This window comes from Purpureocillium lilacinum, assembly GCF_023168085.1.
Source record: "Purpureocillium lilacinum CBS 284.36 DNA, scaffold_4, whole genome shotgun sequence".
Taxonomy (NCBI): Eukaryota; Fungi; Ascomycota; class Sordariomycetes; order Hypocreales; family Ophiocordycipitaceae; genus Purpureocillium; species Purpureocillium lilacinum.
In genome coordinates, this window is record NW_027072114.1 from 3,304,673 (window position 1) to 3,321,713 (window position 17,041).

Below are 17,041 nucleotides of genomic sequence, written 5' to 3' on the forward strand. Positions count from 1 at the left end.
CTATAGGAAGACATCTACAACTACAAGATCAACCGGCTACCGCCACCGCTACAGCTTGGAGGTCGCCCTCTCCCGAGAAAAGAGCTGTATTTGCGTGAGATTCCGCAGCTGCTCCATGAAGACAAAGGTGAGGACAGTGTGCGGCCTGGAAAGCGTCAGCGAATGCGCAAGTCAGGAGTGGGGGGGGGGCGAGACGCACGTCAACCGCAGCCACGCGGGCGTCCATCCCTTCATGAGGAAGCGCGGGCCCTCTTCCCGCAACCCCGTCCTGATGACTTGGAAGAGACCCTGCGGCAAGTTAGCTGGGATCCGAGAACGACGCGCCAGTCTGAGGCTCGTTGAGCTTACGTCTTTGCCGGCGCTGCTCTGCATACGGCTCTTTAGCACGTCCGCTGGAGCACAGAGCGTAGTGGCGACTGTGCCGGCCGCGAACGACGCCAGAACGTGCGTCGCGATGTCGTCTCTGCGCCTAGCGGACTGAACGAGATACTGCTTGGCAGACGCATACCTGGGGCGCGTGAGCATCGTTTGAGCATTGCGTTCGACTATGCAATGGCCAATGAGGGGGGCGGCTCACGTTGCAATCTGAGAGACGTCTGATACACGGGTCAGGATACATGGAAGCACGCGTGAGAGGGAACGGTCGGGGCAGAGGGCGTACTCATGAGTATGCTCCTGGCGACGTTGGGCGCGATGCCCTTGGTAAAGGCGCGGGCGCCCTCGTCGCTCCAAACCCTCGCCAGACCGACGAGAGCGTTGCTGTAGCGGAAGCGGTCCTGCGGAGGCTTGGCACCGTCAGCGCACATGCGGACGAGAACGACCTCGGTCGGGTTGCCTATTAGGCCGGCGAGGCCACCGGCGAGCCCGGCACAGGCGACATTCCAAGACAGTGGGAGGGTCTCGCGGCCGGAGCGCTGGAGGAGCGACGTGGACAGGGCGGCGTGGATGCCGAAGCGGGCGGTAGAATATGTCCCCTGGCGCAGGATGGACGCGGAGAGGCCAGCCCAGAGGGAGGGGATACCTGGCGTGGTGAGCCGCGATGATCTGGAGGAAGTCTACGAGGGCATGGGTACGATACCATCGCGGGCGGCCAGGCGGGACATGGTGCGCAGCATGGAGTCGCTCGACTTGAGGACCTGCATGCGGCTGCGGCAGACGTCAGCGCTCAGCGACGCTGATGTAAATGAAGGACACTCGTACTATTTTGTTTGGTCCAGCGGATGTGCTGCGGCCGTCAGTATCGACATGCCCCGGCGGTGATGATGATGAGAGACTCACTGAAGCACACGGCCATGCACGCCGCGGCGCCCCTATTCGTGTAAGTCGGCTGATGGTATCACCGCCCGGCGGGGGCACCACTCACCCCAGCCAAAACGGCTCCTTTGTCTTGCTAGCCATGGTTCTCGTTTCCCGTTCTCCAAACTCTCGTGACTGCGCATTGACAAGACTAAACCCGCAGCCTATATCATCTCATCTCATCCTGTGCTTCTCACCCTCGCCCCTCGGCATCCACGCCGCGCAGGCATTATACGGCCTCAGCGTGGGGCCCTGCACGGGCATCACGAGCGCGACCGACCGACCGACCGACTCGGAGGACAGTTGTGGTCGCCTTGGGGGAGTCGACCGGCGTCACTACTGCGACCCGGCGGGACCGACCACCGGACATGAGGCGGACGCGGGGTGTCTTGAGGTGGTGGCGGACGCCGCGGGGGGAGGGAGGGCAATTCGGCGCGCAAAAGTAGAGGCCGATGCCGACGGACGCACGCCGACCCGCGGCTCATGCCGTCACTGGTGGCGGGCAGTGGAGCGCCCCAGTTGGGGTCTTTAGCAGGTGAACTGAACTGAATTGGGCCCCATCGTCGTCTCTCCAATGCCGAGCAACCGAGCCTCCCTACACGTCGCAGTATATCTGACGAAAAGCGCCGCGCGTGATTGATTGATTGATTGATTACGCCATGGGACGCGGCGACGACGAGGCGAGCACGCATCGACTGAGAGACGCCAGAGACGCAGCCGACCGAAGAAGCAACACCAGTACCAGCAGCGACAATAGCACCACACGCGGCAGCATGTCGAAGCTCTCGCCGCCGCTCAAGGCGCTCATCAACGCGCCCTTTGCGCGGCCGGGTCCCGTGCCTGCGCCTCGGGGCATCGCAGACGTGTACGCCCGTATTGCGCGCGAGGCGGAGCAGCATCGCGTGGGCACGAACCCGTGGCTGGCCATTTCCGTGAGCCGCAGCCCATCCGTCCACAACGACAAGTCTCTCTAACACACGTTTCTGCAATAGGCCGCCGCGACCTTTACGCTCAACTCGCCCGACTCGCTAGCCGTGCTGCACCGCGTCGCCACGGAGCGCGGCGCGGCGCCCGCCCCCGCCGCGGAGCTGGTGCGCGAGGTCGGGCTCAAGTGCATCAGCTTCAACGGCATCCCGCGCACCATCAACTGCCTCAACGCGTTCCGCGCCGCGCTGCCCGCCGACGTGGCGGCGCGGCTGCACGACCGCCCCTCGCGGGAGCCTTCGCCTGTGCCCCCCCGCGAGGGCGGCAACGGCAACGACGTCGACGCGGTGGCGGGGCGCGCGCGCGCGCTGTGGGACTCGGTGTATGCGCCGTTCGAGGACAAGCTCGTCGAGAAGCTGGCGCGCGCGCACCCGGACCTGCCGGTGCATATACTGAACAGCCACTATGGCCCGCTGCTGAGCGATCCCCCGCCCGCGCAGAAGACTGGGAGCGAGAGCGGGACGGCGCTGGCGAGGACGGGCCGCGTGCTGACGAGCGCCGTGGCGGTAGCGTGCCTGCGCGCGCAGACGGGCGTGGGGCCGCAGGTGCTGTCGCACGTCTTTGGGCTGCGCAAGGCGTGGGAGGACGGCTCGTGGAGGGGCGACGCGGAGGCGGGCGTCGTCGACGAGGAGACGGTGCGGTGGCTGGCGGGCGATGAGGGGTGTGAATGGCTGCTACGGAGCGTGGATGGCATTGTCGAGGCGTTGGGCGGGAGTACGTTTGCTGGCGCGAACGCGAGGGAGTCGAAGCTGTGATAAGAGGTGGATGGGTAGATGCTTGAGTTTGGGTGTTGGGCGTGGTTGGAGCGTCATGTGTATAAAAGAGACGACTGCATATATATATAGGGCATAGATGGGGTGGGTGGGACAGCGACGTGTGTTGGGCATCGTGCGCCATGAGCAATGATTTAGATTAAGACGTCTAGAGGCTTGAAGATGCATGTACAATGTTGAACATGCGGCAGAGTTAGTGACATACAGCATGGCATTGACGGACAATGGACAACGGATGCCTGTGTATTTGTATACGCCGTCAAGATTTCCGGAGCAGTTGGAGACGGCGTCAGCGCATTACATCACGGGCAACGGGCGATGAGCAAAGAAATTATCATCCATGTTAACGGCAGCCTGCCTGAGGTGCCTTTCCGTCTAGATTTAACGCCGTCCCATGACAACCCACAACCCCCCCGGCCGGACCCCTCCTCACTCCATCGTCTTGATATCGTCGGCGACCTTGAAGTCGGCCTCGGTCTTGCTCCGCACCTCGTCGACGTCGACGCCCGGCGCCAGCTCCGTCAGCGTGAGGCCGCCGTTCTGGCGGTCGACCTGGAAGACGCACTGTTTTGGTGTTCCCACGTGGTTAGCCCAAGCTGATCGACCCCTTTTTGTCTGGCCTGTCGACGGGAGAACAAGGGGCGAGAGAGAAGGGGGGAGAAAAGAGAGAGAGAGAGAGACCCACGAGATCGGTAATGATGGTGCTGACGCAGCGCGCGCCCGTCAGCGGCAGGGCGCACTGCTGCACAATCTTGCTCGAGCCGTTCTTGGCCACGTGCTCGGTCGCGACGACAATCTTGGTGTTGTCCGGGTTGGCGACGAGGTCCATGGCGCCGCCCATGCCCTTGAAGACCTTGCCGGGGATCATGAAGTTGGCGAGGTCGCCCGCGGCGCTGACCTGGAGGGCCTGTACATGAATCCATTCTTGTCAGCGATGCTGCGCACACACCCCATCATTGCCCCCGAGCTGTCTCTCGATGTGTGTAAGAGAGAAGGGCGGAGGGGGAGAGAGAGAAGAGGGCATCACGTACACCCAGAATCGACACGTCGACGTGCCCGCCGCGAATCATGCCAAACGACTCGCTCGAGTCAAAGCACGACGCGCCCGGCACCAGCGTCACCGTCTCCTTGCCCGCGTTGACGATGTCCGCGTCGACCTCGTCGCGCGTCGGGTACGGGCCCATGCCCAGGATGCCGTTCTCGGACTGGATCCAGACGGTGCGGCCCTCGGGGATGAAGGTCGCGGCCAGCGTGGGGATGCCGACGCCCAGGTTGACGTAGTAGCCCTGCTTGAGCTCCTGCGACGCGCGCCGGCCGATGCGGTTGCGCCGTTCCTGCGCCTCATCCTTGGCCGTGCCCGCAACGGGCTTCTTCCCATCGTTGGCGGGGTCGCGCAGCTTGAGCACCTCAATCTGCTTGTCCGCCGTGGCGGGCACGACGCGGTCGACGAAGATGCCCGGCAGGTCGACGGCGTTGGGGTGGATCTCGCCGACCTCGACGATGTTTTCGGCCTCGACGATGGTGAGCTTGGCGGCCTTGGCCATGAGCGGGCCGAATGCCTTGGTCGTGTATCTAGACACACACACTAATCAGCATCCGCGCTTTCATGTCATGGACAGTCTTATGCACCAGCACCCGCGTGTAAGTCATGAGGCGGGGAGGGAGGAAGCTTACCGGAAGACGCAGTTGCCCGCGCGGTCGACCTTCCAGGCGCGCAGAATCGCGACGTCGCCCGTCAGCGCCCGCTCGAGGAGGTACGCCCGGCCGTCGAACTCGCGCGTCTCGCGCGGCTTGCCCTTTTCGAGGACGGTGCCGTTGGGGCCCAGCCGCGTGGGGATGTCGCCGTCCTGGAGGAGCGTGTCTGCGAGTCCCGGAACGCTCGGTGTTAGTCTGCTGATCCTAAGTGTAACGCTCTGCCGCACGCCCTCCCCTCACTCCGAGCTCGTGACGGGCAGGGGAGAGAGAGAGAGAAGAGTGAGAAAACGGGAGGGAACAAGGGGGGACTACTCACGCGCGCCCGTCGGGGTGAAAAACGCCGGGATGCCCGCGCCGCCCGCGCGCAGCCGCTCCGCCAGCGTGCCCTGCGGGCACAGCTCGACGGCCAGCTCGCCCGTCAGGTACTTGCGCTCGAGGGCCTTGTTGTTGCCCAGGTACGACAGGATCAGGCGGTTGACCTGACCGGCCTTTGTGAGGCTCGACAGGCCGCCGAGCCCCTCCATGCCGGCGTTGTTGGACACGGCCGTGAGCGAGTGGAGCTCGTCGACGCCGCGCCGGTGCAGCGCCTGGATGAGCGTCTCTGTTTTTCGCGGGAAAAGCCGTCAAGTCAGTCGCTTACGCACTTGCAGTCTCGCTTGCACTTACACCACCCAAAGGGGAGAGAAGCTTGTGGGTGTAGACTTACCGGCGACGCCGCACAGGCCAAACCCGGAGCTTAGGAGGACGGAGCCGCTACGGACATCGGCGACGGCCTCGTCGGCGGTGCCGAGAACCTTGGAGTCCTTGCGCGCGGACGACGACGATGGCTGTGAGAGGCGTATCGTGGTGGTGAGAAAGGTTCGTCGCGCCGCCATCGCCGGGCCGGCCGTCTTGACGCCGGGCGCGACGGACAGCCGGACCGCGACGCGGCACACGAGCGCGGGACGCATCGAGGGTCTCATGGTGCGCGCCCTTCGGTGTATTGCGTGTCTGTCACTCTGTGGGCTCTCTCCAGATGCTCTCAAAGTGCCCCGCGAGAGCCAATGGCAGGCAGACTGAGAGTGAGGGAGAAAGGGAGAGACGGGAGCAGCCTTCGTGAAGCTCGCCCAAGGGTGGGCTTCACGTCATAATTTGTATTTATACGACCGCACACGGCAATGGGCGAGGGGAATAGCCGAAAACCACACCACGCACCATGCCCAAGTGGACACGCAATTCATTCCCACCCCTTGAATCAAGCAATCAATGCCGTTGCGAGGGCGAGAGAGTGGGCGGAAAAGTGGTGTCGTCACGTCGGCGAAGCTCCGCCGGCCGGAGCTCAACCCTAAAGATCGGGTCGCCGCCGGTAAACCCGGACCCGGTCGAACGGGGCGCCAGACATGTCAAGGTCAAGGGTCTTGTTGAGCCACCCACTCACTCACTCACTCACCTTGCCCACCACACGCCACGCGCTAGCAGAGGCGGGACACAGAACAAGCGCCGTCTTCATCGGGGCGCAGATCTGGGCCCCGGCGTCGAGCCTCGACGCGCTTGACGCAATATGGAGTGGCTGACCACCACCACCACCACCGCCAAAGCAGTCGTGATGGTTCCCCCAGTTCCCCCGGCGGATCGACATGTTTCCGTGGCTCCCCTGACAGCGGCCCCGGATGGCCATTATTATCCTTTTTCCCCCGCAAAAACCGGCTCCTCTCCTTCCCCCGCAGATTTGAGATCCGGTGGCCGGGGTTGGCGGGATTAGTTATACGTCTCATTCTGCTACGTACTACTATAACTGCCCTGTTCTGGTTTGTGGGAGCTTATGCGCGGGGGATCCTTAAATGGACGTCTGTCTCGCCCCTCCTGCTCCAGAGGTCTCCCCTCCCGCCCGCCCCCAGATTGCGTGCGACGATAACAATCCGAGACATTGAGTGCAACGCTCTGGTGTGCTGTGCCTCCCAATGAACGCCAAGTCCGACTCCGAGATGGAAGCCAAGGCCGAGCACGAGGAGCTCGATGCCATGGGCCACGAGGCGCGCCGCCATCGCGCGCACCTCACCCGCAGCGTGCTCCTCAAGACGGACACCAGGTATGGCTCTCAATTCACTCGTCACCCCTGCCTGCGCTGACAGCGGCCGTGTGTGACCGACCTCAGAGTCCTCCCCGTGCTGGCGCTCCTCTTCCTCTGCTCGTTCCTCGACAGGACCAACGTCGGCAACGCCAAGATCATCGGCCTCGAAAAGGACCTGGGCATCACCGACCTGCAGTACACGCAGGGCCTGGCCGTCTTTTACGCCACCTACATTGCCAGGTGCGTGCGCCGCGCTCCCTCTCCCCCGAACTCGGACGCTCTCCCGCGCGAAACCTATATGCTGACTCGTTCCGTGTCCTGCCCAGCGAGCTCCCGAGCAACCTCGTCCTCAAGAAAGTCTCGCCCAAGATATGGCTCCCCTGCCTGACGGCCGCGTGGGGCCTCGTCACCATGTGCCTGGGCTTCGTGCGCGGCTACGCCAGCTTCGTCGCCGTGCGCGCCGTCCTCGGCGTGACGGAGGGCGGTCTCCTGCCCGGCATGGTGCTGTACCTGTCGGGGCTGTACACACGCGGCGAGCTGGCGCTGCGCATCGGCATCTTTTATACGGCGGCGTCGCTCTCGGGCGCCTTCGGAGGTGAGTTGTGCCTGCTTCAGTTATCGTTGTCGGTATGCTGACGATGGAGCAGGCCTGCTCGCTAGGGGACTGTCCGCCATCGGACCCCGCGGCGGACTCGAGGGCTGGCGATGGATCTTCATCATCGAGGGCCTCCTTGTGAGTAAATTTGGACGCTCACCACCTCGAATGGGTACTGACCACAGCAGACCATCGTCGCCGGAGCCATTGCCTTTCTCGCCCTTCCCAACAGCCCCGCCACCGCCCGCTACCTCACCGAAGAGGAGCGCGAATGGGCCATGAAGCGCCTCGCCGGCAACGGAGACGACCGCTTCGAGTACGTCAACCCCATCCACGTCGCGAAGAATACGCACGCTGACTCTATACTCTGCAGCCTCGCGCGCGAGCGGGAGGAGCGCTTCCGCTGGAGCGAGGTCCGCCGCGGCGTCTTCAACGTCCAGGTGTGGCTCTCGTCGACGGCCTACTTTGCCATTCTCTCGGGGCTGTACTCGTTTGGCCTCTTTGTATGCGAAACTCGCCTTGTCTTTGGTGTGTTTGGAGTGACTGACTGACTGACTGGGTGCAGCTGCCGACGATTGTCAACGACATGCACATTGCCAGCAACCCCAACGAGACGCAGCTCTGGACTGTGATTCCCTACGCCGTGGCGACACCGGTGACGGGTGCGTCTTTTCCCCTCTCGCTTGACCAAGATGTTTCATGTTCCGGCGGCTGACTCCCCCCTCAGTGCTCGTTGCCTTCCTCTCCGACCGGCTCAAGCGACGCGGCACGCTCATGCTCGTGGTGCTGCCCATCGCCATCGTGGGCTACGCCGTCATCGCCAACATCAAGGCCGCGTCGCCGCGCTTCGCCATGACGTGCCTCATGGCCATCGGGCTCTACGCCGCCGTGCCCTGCGTGCTCGTCTGGAACTCCAACAACTCGGCCGGCCACTACAAGCGCGCCACCACGTCGGCGCTGCAGCTGGCCGTGGCCAACTGCGGCGGCTTCGTCGCCAGTGAGTGCCCACGCCCACGCCACCGCACCGCACCGCACCGCACCGCACCGCACCGTGCTTGTGTTCCCCAGCCTGTCGTCGTGTCTCGTAGCCCGCTGACCAGACCGTGTTCGTCAACAGCGTTCGTGTATCCGGCCAAGGAGGGCCCGTACTACCACAAGGGCCACACCATCATCCTGGGCCTGCTGTGCTATGCCTGGGTCGCGTGAGTTTCCCTCCCCCCTCCCTCCCCTTTGCCACTCCACGCGCCGCCGCCGCCGCCGCCGCCGCGTGACTGTGAGACTTTTTGTCGCTGACCGGGCTTTTTTTGCGTGGCAGCGTGGCACTCAACGTCTTGTGGTGCGTCAAGATCAACCGGGATAAGAGGCGCGGCAAGTACGACGCGTTTGCGGGCTGCGGCGACGACCGCGACCCGGAGTTTAAGATGGTGCTGTAGTTTTGTGTGAATTGATGATGTATATTGTTAATGCGTGCCTAGAGATGGGTCTGCGAAATAAATTACGTTGGATTGATTACCTGCAGGTTGTCATTGCGTGCAGACGGCAACCCGCATGTGCGCGTTCCGAACGCTCAGGCTGTCGTCTAAACGTTGTGTCACACAACCTTCAACTGTAAGAGATTGCCCCAAGGCCCCAGCAACCACAAACACTTTGTAGAGCTTGACACAGAGACTACACTACAGCGTCTTTAATTACAGCTCAGACCGCAGTATCGACTATCTAGATCTTGCAATACTAGACGATCAGCGGCAGTCGGCGGCCACTTTCACACATCGGCACCGAGTCTAGGGTAGTCATAACATTCGTATCAGCGAGGCGAGGCCGCATTTCTTGACTCTCGTCGGCTCGGATGAGCTCGGCCGGCAGTCTCGAAAAAATGAGCTGAGCCATGCAGAACATCTGGTCCCTGCCCCTGGGCAAACGGCCCACCACAGCGGCGGCGCAGCAGGAGCCGGGGCCCGGATCGGTGTCCCGTGCAGTTGCCGGCCATCAGATGCACCCCAGCCCCCAGCAACAGCAGCTGCCGTGACACGGCCCTTAGCCTCGACGGGCAAAACAAAATAAAATCAAATAAGAAGAAAAACATACGAGGTGAGCTTTAGCCTCCCGGCGACCGTCCGTCCGTCCGTCTTCAGAGACGGGCCGACAGGTGCCAGCCGCGGCTGGTGGTTTCTGCTCCAGTCCCTTTCGACGAGACATTGCCACGGCGAGGATGATTCAGAAGCTGGGCCCGGCGTCTTCAGCTCGTCGGGGCCTCTTGCTGCCGGTGAGAAGGGCTTGACAGTACCCAAGCTGCCAAGAGGCCAATTGCCGAGAGCATGTTCTGAGAGTTGCATGATGGAGCGCAGCACATCACCCGATCCCGGAGACCGTCCAATTGACTTTACCAGGGAGTGACCGTGTCCGCGCCGCTTTACGTTACGGGCCCTGATAACTCGAACGGCGGACGTATTAAACGGCAGGCACACTTGAGCTTGCCGGCCGTTTGCCACTCGTGGAACCCTCCCTCCCCGTAATGTTCGTGCATACACATACTGTGCATGTCGGGTTGCCTTTTTTTTTTGCTTTTGCAGCGCGCCGCTGATTTGCCTCCCTGCCTCCTCCTCCCCTTGTCGGGTGGCCATTGAATGTCTCGCAGCCACCATCAATCACATCGCGGGGACAGAACGCGCGATCAGACCTTGGCCTTGTTCAACCCTGACGGCGTGTCGGGACGCAAGGGGCCTAGCTCAACCTTCAGGTCCTAGACACAAGGGGCGCGCCCGCCGCCGTGTTGTGTCTTTGCTGTCAACGACTTTTTTCCCTCTCTCTCTCTGGCTGGCTGGGTCGGGCGCGACGCGGCGGCCGACGTGGGCGCTCGACAGTGACGCGACGATCCGCCACCCAAGACGCCTTGCCGCCGCCAGGCCGTTCTTTGGTGCTGTTGGTGACGGACTTCTATGCGCGTCGGGCATCTTCTCGGCCGTGGCTGTTTTCTCCGTTGCCCGTGGGCTCAGGTCTGAGTATTGGGCATCTACGGCCGCTGGGACGCCCGTTGTAGTTGTTGTTGATCACTGCCGTGAAGGTGCGATGCGCTGTTCCTCTTACCAAACTATTTACACTGTCTTACTGCGTGCGTGCATGCAGCTGCGCGCGCACGCGCGGTGCCTGGTATTGTCCTGCCGGGGCGAGGGTCCGCAAAACCCGAACTGGCTTTGAGACAACTGCCCAGCGCCCGCTGAGGAGCAATTGTCTCTTGTCTCGCCTTGCCATCACTAGCTTCTTAGCCTAGACTCTGCTTTCTGGCTCTGCCTCTCTCACCGACAATCGACCATGGCAAACTTCCTTTTCGATGAATGGACGATGAAAAAAAAAACAGGGCACGTAAAATTAGCAGACCCAGAAAAGGTGTGGCAGTTTTCTCAACATTGGTGTTGATGACTGAACCATCAACGAAACATCTGTGCAGTTGCCACACGCACCCACCCCCACGTCGAATGGTCCGTAGTTAACTTAGCTAGTGAGTTAGTTGCTTATTTTTTGTCGGGAGAGCTTCAGCCGACCGAGGGGGCCGGCGACCGCGGCAAGGGATACAGCAGCTAGCCCTGCGCTCACACGAGAGAAATTAAACTCCTGCAGCCCGCCGACGGGCGCTCGGCGACGACGGAGCAAACGAGCCGCACCGGACCGTATTCCATAATCACGATTATTAAAAGATGCGTATTATGTATGCAACCAAGCAAAAAAGCAAGAGACTTGATGACTATGTACTCCCCGCGCCAAGTGTCTGATCGCAAAGGGGGCAATGCGTAGCTACGGACAGCGCACCGTACAGAGAGTTGTTGAGTACTGTAATAATTACAATGCTGGGTTGCAGTTCGCAATACTAGACAACGGCAACCCGGTATTTTCTGCAGCTCAATCACACTTGATCGTGCCATTGATGCGGCCCATGCGCGGGCAGGCAACGCAGTGCAGCCTCAGTCACTTACACCCGGGCAGCATCAAGTGGAAGTCGGCTCCGCGACCCACGGAACTCGCATACGCGATGCTACCTCGACTAGTAGGCATCGGCAGACAGCTCCCGGCATGGTCGTCTGGGCACCATGCAGCTTTCTGCATTGTGCATGTATGCTTGGCCCTCATCCCCTCCATCCCCCCTCGCTCGACGTTGCTTTTGGCGTCTGCGGCCCCCATGTCGCCCCCCGTCGATCAGAGACAACTCCCGCCCGCCGTGTCACCGTACAGAGTACAAGCGCCGTAGTTTCTTTTCCGCCCCTTGTCTCTGCCGTGCCTTGCCCCTGGACTAGCTTGTCGCTCGGGCGGACCGTCGCCCCTCTCTCCCCTTCGCCTTGCCGTGCCTTGCCTTGGCCGTCATCTACCTCCCTTGGGGCAACCCCGTTGTCAGCTCCGCCTCGCGCCCCCCCCTTCGCTCAACCTGCCGGAAGTCGTCCCCGCCCTCCCTCTCTCCACTCTCGCCGGCCGGCCGGCCGCCCGGGATGCGCTAGGTCCGAGCTCCAAGGCAGGGCGATCCTCCACGTCTGCCCCTCCGCGGCCTAATATCACGATGCAGCTTGTGTCTTACCCTCGCAGCTCCGCGGACGTCGACACGAGCGTTCTGGGCTTCAACCCCCGGCGAGACAGCAAATCTCCTCCTCACGCTGTGTCCGTCCGTCTGCCGCAGGGGATCCAAGCGATGGACCGGCCGACACTTGCCTCTCGCGGCTGGGCTCGCGGGCAGCTCAAAGGCCATCCAGATGGATATAAAAGACGCCCTTGATCCCGCTCAAATCTCAGCTTCTCTCCTCATCCACTCAAGCATCCAGTTCCAAGCATCTCCAGCGCCTTCTTTCGCTCAACAGCACCACCGTCGTTACCCAACGCACCAATCCAAAAACCCACCAACCTTCAAAATGAAGTTCTTCGTCGCTGTCCTGGCCCTTGCTGCCACCGCCATCGCCGCTCCCACCGAGTGCAAGTCCTGCCACAAGGAGCCCAGCCACGAGCACAAGCCTGAGCACAAGGAGCCCAGCAACAACAAGGTCGGCAACGTCTGCCAGAGCCACCAGACTGTCGTCTGCCAGGGCCAGGGCAACGGCGGCCTCCTCTCCCTCGGCAACATCCTGCCCGGTGCCCTGGGCCAGAACTGCGCCGGTGGCGACGTCTACTGCTGCTCGCACGACGATGTCAAGCAGGTAAGAGCGAGAGATTCCATCTCTTCCATCAACTCAACTGACACTCACAGGTCGGCCTCATCAACCTGGACCTGAACGTCCAGTGCTCTCTCAACCGCCTGCTGTAAGCGCTGGAGCCTAATTGGAAGCTTGTCCTCGCCGCAGAGGCCGGGTGAACAAAGGCCTGGTGTGCTTGTGCTGGAGCTATTTCCTGGTCGGCCTTCGCGGTCGTCTCATGGACGGTGGACCGGTACAGCAGCCCTGTTCCATACAGGCGCGAGCTACTTCTTCTCTTCTTGGCTCCCCGTCTTGTACCTAGACTTTTCACATAATCATATAGTGGGAGGAAAATAATAATGTTCCCCTGACAATCATTCCCATCACCGCGTAGCCATTATAAACTGATACGTGTGCTTTGCGATTGACTAGCTAGCAAAGTTGCTTCTCCAGCTTCTGTCGCGTACAAGCTGATTATACTCTCACATGCCTGCCATCAAACTCCCTTTCGCTGCACCAGAGTGATAGGCACCAGAATCGACTTATTTCGACACAATACCACTTTGGTAGTCTGCCAGTCGAAGTTCTTCGGGACAAAAGTCACGAAACTTCTCCGCAAAGCAAATGTTCACGAACCTATCTGTAAGTGTTGAAGATCCACCCTCACGCATGATCAAAGTCTCGTAGTTCGCCGAGAATTCACGATAGGAACTCGATGGAACGAGATAAGAGGTGCTATCTGCCGCTTGAAACGGTATCGTCAGCCTCACATTCTGGAACAGTCCTGGTGTGGAGTGTTTGCGTACTTACGACCTCTGCCGCCGCGTCGGCGGGGATTACCAGAGTATTGCTGATTTTCTTGAGAGCCGAACATGCCACCAGATGTCCGAACAGGGGCAGATGGAGGTGTTGAGGGAGAGAGTCCAAAAGCGGGCGGCTGCGTTGATGGACGGCCGAACCCTGAATACGGAGCGACGACAGACGAGGATGCTGAAGAGGAGGGTGCGCTCTGACGGCATGGACTCTGACCAGGAGTCGCAGTGGCAAACCCACCCCCCGTGCCAGCTTCCCCCCTCTGTGGAACGGGGGCAGACGCTGCTGGGATTGTCTTTGGCGTAACGGACTCCGTCTCGGTCTTTGATGGTCTCGAAGATGATGTTGCCGAGACTTTCTTCGACGCTGGCGTTGTGGACTGATGTGGAGGGCTTGCACTTGCTGGGCTGTTTCGAGGCGTCTCGCTCGGACTTACATGCTGCTTCTGGATCTTTTGCGGGAGAGTAACTGGGGGAAAGCCTGCCAGATTATCGTCAGACAAGAATTAGGGGTGACAGATAACAGGGCACTCACTCGTCTGGCACCACGGCTTCGCGTCTCTGCAGATTGATAGCGCCTGTTCCAGAACCTGAACCTCACGGCTCAAGCGAGTTTGGTCTTTGGTGACGGTACTTGGCCGCTCGGTGAGCCGAAGGATTGTTTCGGCATCCAGCTTGTTCTCCAGTATTGGCTGTACAATCGACGGAATGCTGGCTACGAGGCACATTTCGACTGCGAGAATGATAACGTTGTTGATGAACGTTTGCATCGAAGTCTAGCAAGTGTGGTTAGCAGAGGAACTGAACATGTAGGAAAAGGAACTTGGGGCACACGAACCAAGTAGTAAGCCTTCATCATGTCCACAACATCAAACTGACTGCCGGCTGTGGCATGCTCGGCCGATGACGATGTTTCCGAGCTTGCGGTCGACCCCAATTGAGCCTCTGACTGGACACGTCGACGGCGTACGCTTTCCAGGCGCCACTGGAACTCCTGGTCGGCGCAGATCATTTGCCCATGGTGGTAGTGTCGCACCAACTCATCCAGTTTGCGGTCGAGGTCGGGCTCCAGTCGTCTGAAGTGAGGTTGAACAAGCTCCGCGACGACGGCGTCGAGCCCTTGCTTGTCGGCTCCGAACACGTACTTCAGGGCGGCCATGATGAAAGACTTCACGGCATCTGTGGACAAGCCCACATACCTCTTCGCAATGTCGTGCCATTTTTCAGACTGCTCGCGAAAAAGCCTCAGGCTAAGGTGGTAATCGACGGCGCCGGGGGCATGTTCGCACGAGCCAGAATGCGCTACCTTTGGAAGCAAATCGGATAGGAGCACCTCCTTGGGTGCCTCAAAGTTGAACAGGCGAATCCAAGCAGCCGTAGCTTCTGATACTTCGCTAGTAGGAGGTCGCGAATCTTGGTGCTCCCGCACGACTCTGTACTTGGCACCGTTCCAGCTCATGACGTGCTCAAAGCTCCGGCTAAGAGTGCGAATGATGGTGCGCAATTCTCGGACGTCTCCTTTGCTGAAAGTGTCGGCTCGCCGTTTGAGAAAAAAGCTGTGCTCGTAATCTCCTCTCATGGCTGCCTAAGCGATGGATTCGAAATGACGAGAAACGCCAAAGAGATAATGCGATCGATCCGAGACGGTGCCAAGAGGTACTAGAAGACTCTCGAGCTCTCTTTGCTTGGCTCCGAGCTTGTCTTTGCTCTTGGTAATGATGTCCGGAAGAGTGAAGGAAAGCCGTTTGGCAAAAAGATCGCTCAGCCTGGACATCAACGCGTCAAGACCTTGAGCGTGACCTGGTATCTGAGAAAAGAGACTGAGGCCCTGTGAACTCAGCATGGTTGGGTGGCCATCTTGGTTTTGGTCGATGTTATTTTCGCTGGTGGAGGGGCAGTTGACAATGTGCCACTTGTTTGCCAAAAGACTGTCTTCTTCATTGAAGAGATACAGAAGCTGGTCGATGCACGGAGAGTCGGTGCCAGTCGACTCATTTATGGCTACGATAGCCATGGTCCGCTCTGCGGTTGAATCGTAGGCTTTGATGAGGTCCAGGATGGCCTGGCTTTTGGACTCAGAAGTGCGAGAAATAACAAAGAGAAAGATGGAGTTGTTTCCTTGTAGGTATTGTCTCGCTTTGCGGATGACTTGGGGAGCAGATTTCGGTTGGCCTTTCTCGGAGTCAAGGGCGAGTGAGGCCAACACAGGCACGTCCACAAAGGTGACGTGCTCAAGATCCGGGCCGCAAATGTTCAGTCGAAGGATGCTCTCCCCAAGAGTCTTGGAAAGGGATTCGTCTGCCAGGACCTCTTTGGCGCGGTCCACGGCCTGGACGAGGATGTCGGAACAGCCGCGCTTGGTGCCGCGAAGAGGCATAGTCTGAGCTGACGGGTGGTTTTTCAACGCGACAGATGAGCTGACTTCTTGTCCCTTTTGGATGGCAACCTCAATGGCAGGAGCTTTGCCTCTGTTGGTTGCTCCAGAGAGAAAGTCGACGCCGGAGATCATGCGCAGGAGAGACAGTTTGGCTGGACAATTCGCACCGATGACAACAATTTGGGGAGGGTCGCCAACGCTCACACCGAGCTCGCGCAGGTCGTGAAGAGCGCCCAGGAGCTCCTTGTGATCTTTGGCGATCTGGGCCAGCAGACCTGTGGGAAGCGGCCTGTCCGCCATGGGAGTGAAGGCGATGTTGCGTCTCTCGGTGGTCGATCGAATGAGGTGGAAGGTGACAGGATGGGGAGAAGTGGCAGATTGCCAGACGGGAAATAAATGTGAAATGTGTGCGCAGAAATCTGGTCACGTGGAGGAAGGCCACGCGTGCTTCTGTGCGTTTGAGCGGTCGGTGTTGAATTCACTGGGCGATTGGAGCAGGTGCCCCATACACAAACCACTGGGCCGACAGCTGCGACCAGCTGGCACCTGCAGTGCGCTGGCGACACATTCCCACCACTCGCACTGGCCATGCACGGCAGTCAAAGGAGGACCCCTCCCAAAAAATGCATTTTATTTCTTCGCTTCCACCAAACTGATGTCTAAGGTCTGCAGAAGTCAGGAATCGCCAAGTAGTTGATCCGTCAACTGTAGCCTGGGTGTCGACTAAGGGTTGGGCAGCATCCATCACCTACTCCAGGTCTGTCCTCCTTTAGAGCAATCATCCACACACTCGAAAACATGGGATTAGCACTATGGGGCTACGGTATAGGTTTGTGAACACTCGGCTGCATTGGGTGTGAGTCTTGCGGAGCCTCAACTGCCTGCCAAATCTTTAGGTGTGAAACACGGCCACATCTACCCCTCGAGGAAGGGACAAAGATTTGAGGTGGATAAGTGATCGAACAGGGCAGCAAACTATCGTGCGTACTCTATATGATGCAGATTCGGACGCGGCGGGTAGGCTACTACACCTGGACTACGCCTCAACTGACGCCCGTCAGATGTCGTGCCACAAAATTACAGGGGTCTCAAACATCAACAATGTCAGAAAGCCACAGGGTCATAGTACTCGCCGGAGAAGAAATTATCAGCTTGGCAGATGGCATAGTGCTATGGCACCGGCCCAGTTCCCTTGCTTTCCCGGGCCCAGTCCGTTTCCGCCTTGGCGATTGCAAGTTCACCATGGTTCATGCCCCCATCTCTGGGTGGACGTTGCATCATGGGCCCCGTGTCCCAAATTATTACACGCAAG

At 60.1% G+C, this 17,041-nt stretch overlaps 7 protein-coding genes across 7 annotated transcripts; 3 read left to right on the forward strand and 4 right to left on the reverse strand.

Moving 5' to 3' along the window:
* Positions 1-48: 48 nt before the first annotated feature.
* Positions 49-1,142, reverse strand: PLICBS_006156 (uncharacterized protein; the record flags this gene model as incomplete). The annotated part of the gene is made up of 6 exons (XM_018319927.2): positions 49-145; positions 200-288; positions 349-508; positions 578-596; positions 662-1,021; positions 1,079-1,142. 6 exons carry the CDS (start codon positions 1,140-1,142, stop codon positions 49-51), a joined length of 789 nt encoding a protein of 262 aa, XP_018182401.2.
* A 927-nt stretch (positions 1,143-2,069) lies between these two features.
* On the forward strand, positions 2,070-3,035 carry PLICBS_006157 (uncharacterized protein; the record flags this gene model as incomplete). The annotated part of the gene is made up of 2 exons (XM_018319928.1): positions 2,070-2,228; positions 2,289-3,035. 2 exons carry the CDS (start codon positions 2,070-2,072, stop codon positions 3,033-3,035), a joined length of 906 nt encoding a protein of 301 aa, XP_018182402.1.
* Positions 3,036-3,482: 447 nt separating this feature from the next.
* PLICBS_006158 (uncharacterized protein) lies at positions 3,483-5,710 on the reverse strand (the record flags this gene model as incomplete). The annotated part of the gene is made up of 6 exons (XM_018319929.1): positions 3,483-3,617; positions 3,739-3,960; positions 4,085-4,625; positions 4,728-4,914; positions 5,065-5,349; positions 5,455-5,710. The coding sequence occupies 6 exons, from the start codon at positions 5,708-5,710 to the stop codon at positions 3,483-3,485; spliced, it is 1,626 nt and encodes a 541-aa protein (XP_018182403.1).
* A 978-nt stretch (positions 5,711-6,688) lies between these two features.
* Positions 6,689-8,826, forward strand: PLICBS_006159 (uncharacterized protein; the record flags this gene model as incomplete). Its single annotated transcript, XM_018319930.1, has 10 exons — positions 6,689-6,816; positions 6,883-7,038; positions 7,125-7,393; positions 7,446-7,531; positions 7,582-7,709; positions 7,767-7,896; positions 7,959-8,055; positions 8,121-8,390; positions 8,511-8,595; positions 8,709-8,826. The coding sequence occupies 10 exons, from the start codon at positions 6,689-6,691 to the stop codon at positions 8,824-8,826; spliced, it is 1,467 nt and encodes a 488-aa protein (XP_018182404.1).
* A 3,456-nt stretch (positions 8,827-12,282) lies between these two features.
* On the forward strand, positions 12,283-12,671 carry PLICBS_006160 (uncharacterized protein; the record flags this gene model as incomplete). The annotated part of the gene is made up of 2 exons (XM_018319932.1): positions 12,283-12,564; positions 12,615-12,671. The coding sequence occupies 2 exons, from the start codon at positions 12,283-12,285 to the stop codon at positions 12,669-12,671; spliced, it is 339 nt and encodes a 112-aa protein (XP_018182406.1).
* Positions 12,672-13,346: 675 nt separating this feature from the next.
* Positions 13,347-14,931, reverse strand: PLICBS_006161 (uncharacterized protein; the record flags this gene model as incomplete). Its single annotated transcript, XM_065600872.1, has 4 exons — positions 13,347-13,355; positions 13,790-13,833; positions 13,888-14,128; positions 14,191-14,931. The coding sequence occupies 4 exons, from the start codon at positions 14,929-14,931 to the stop codon at positions 13,347-13,349; spliced, it is 1,035 nt and encodes a 344-aa protein (XP_065456944.1).
* Positions 14,932-14,937: 6 nt separating this feature from the next.
* Positions 14,938-16,029, reverse strand: PLICBS_006162 (uncharacterized protein; the record flags this gene model as incomplete). The annotated part of the gene is made up of 1 exon (XM_065600873.1): positions 14,938-16,029. One exon carries the CDS (start codon positions 16,027-16,029, stop codon positions 14,938-14,940), a length of 1,092 nt encoding a protein of 363 aa, XP_065456945.1.
* Positions 16,030-17,041: the final 1,012 nt, after the last annotated feature.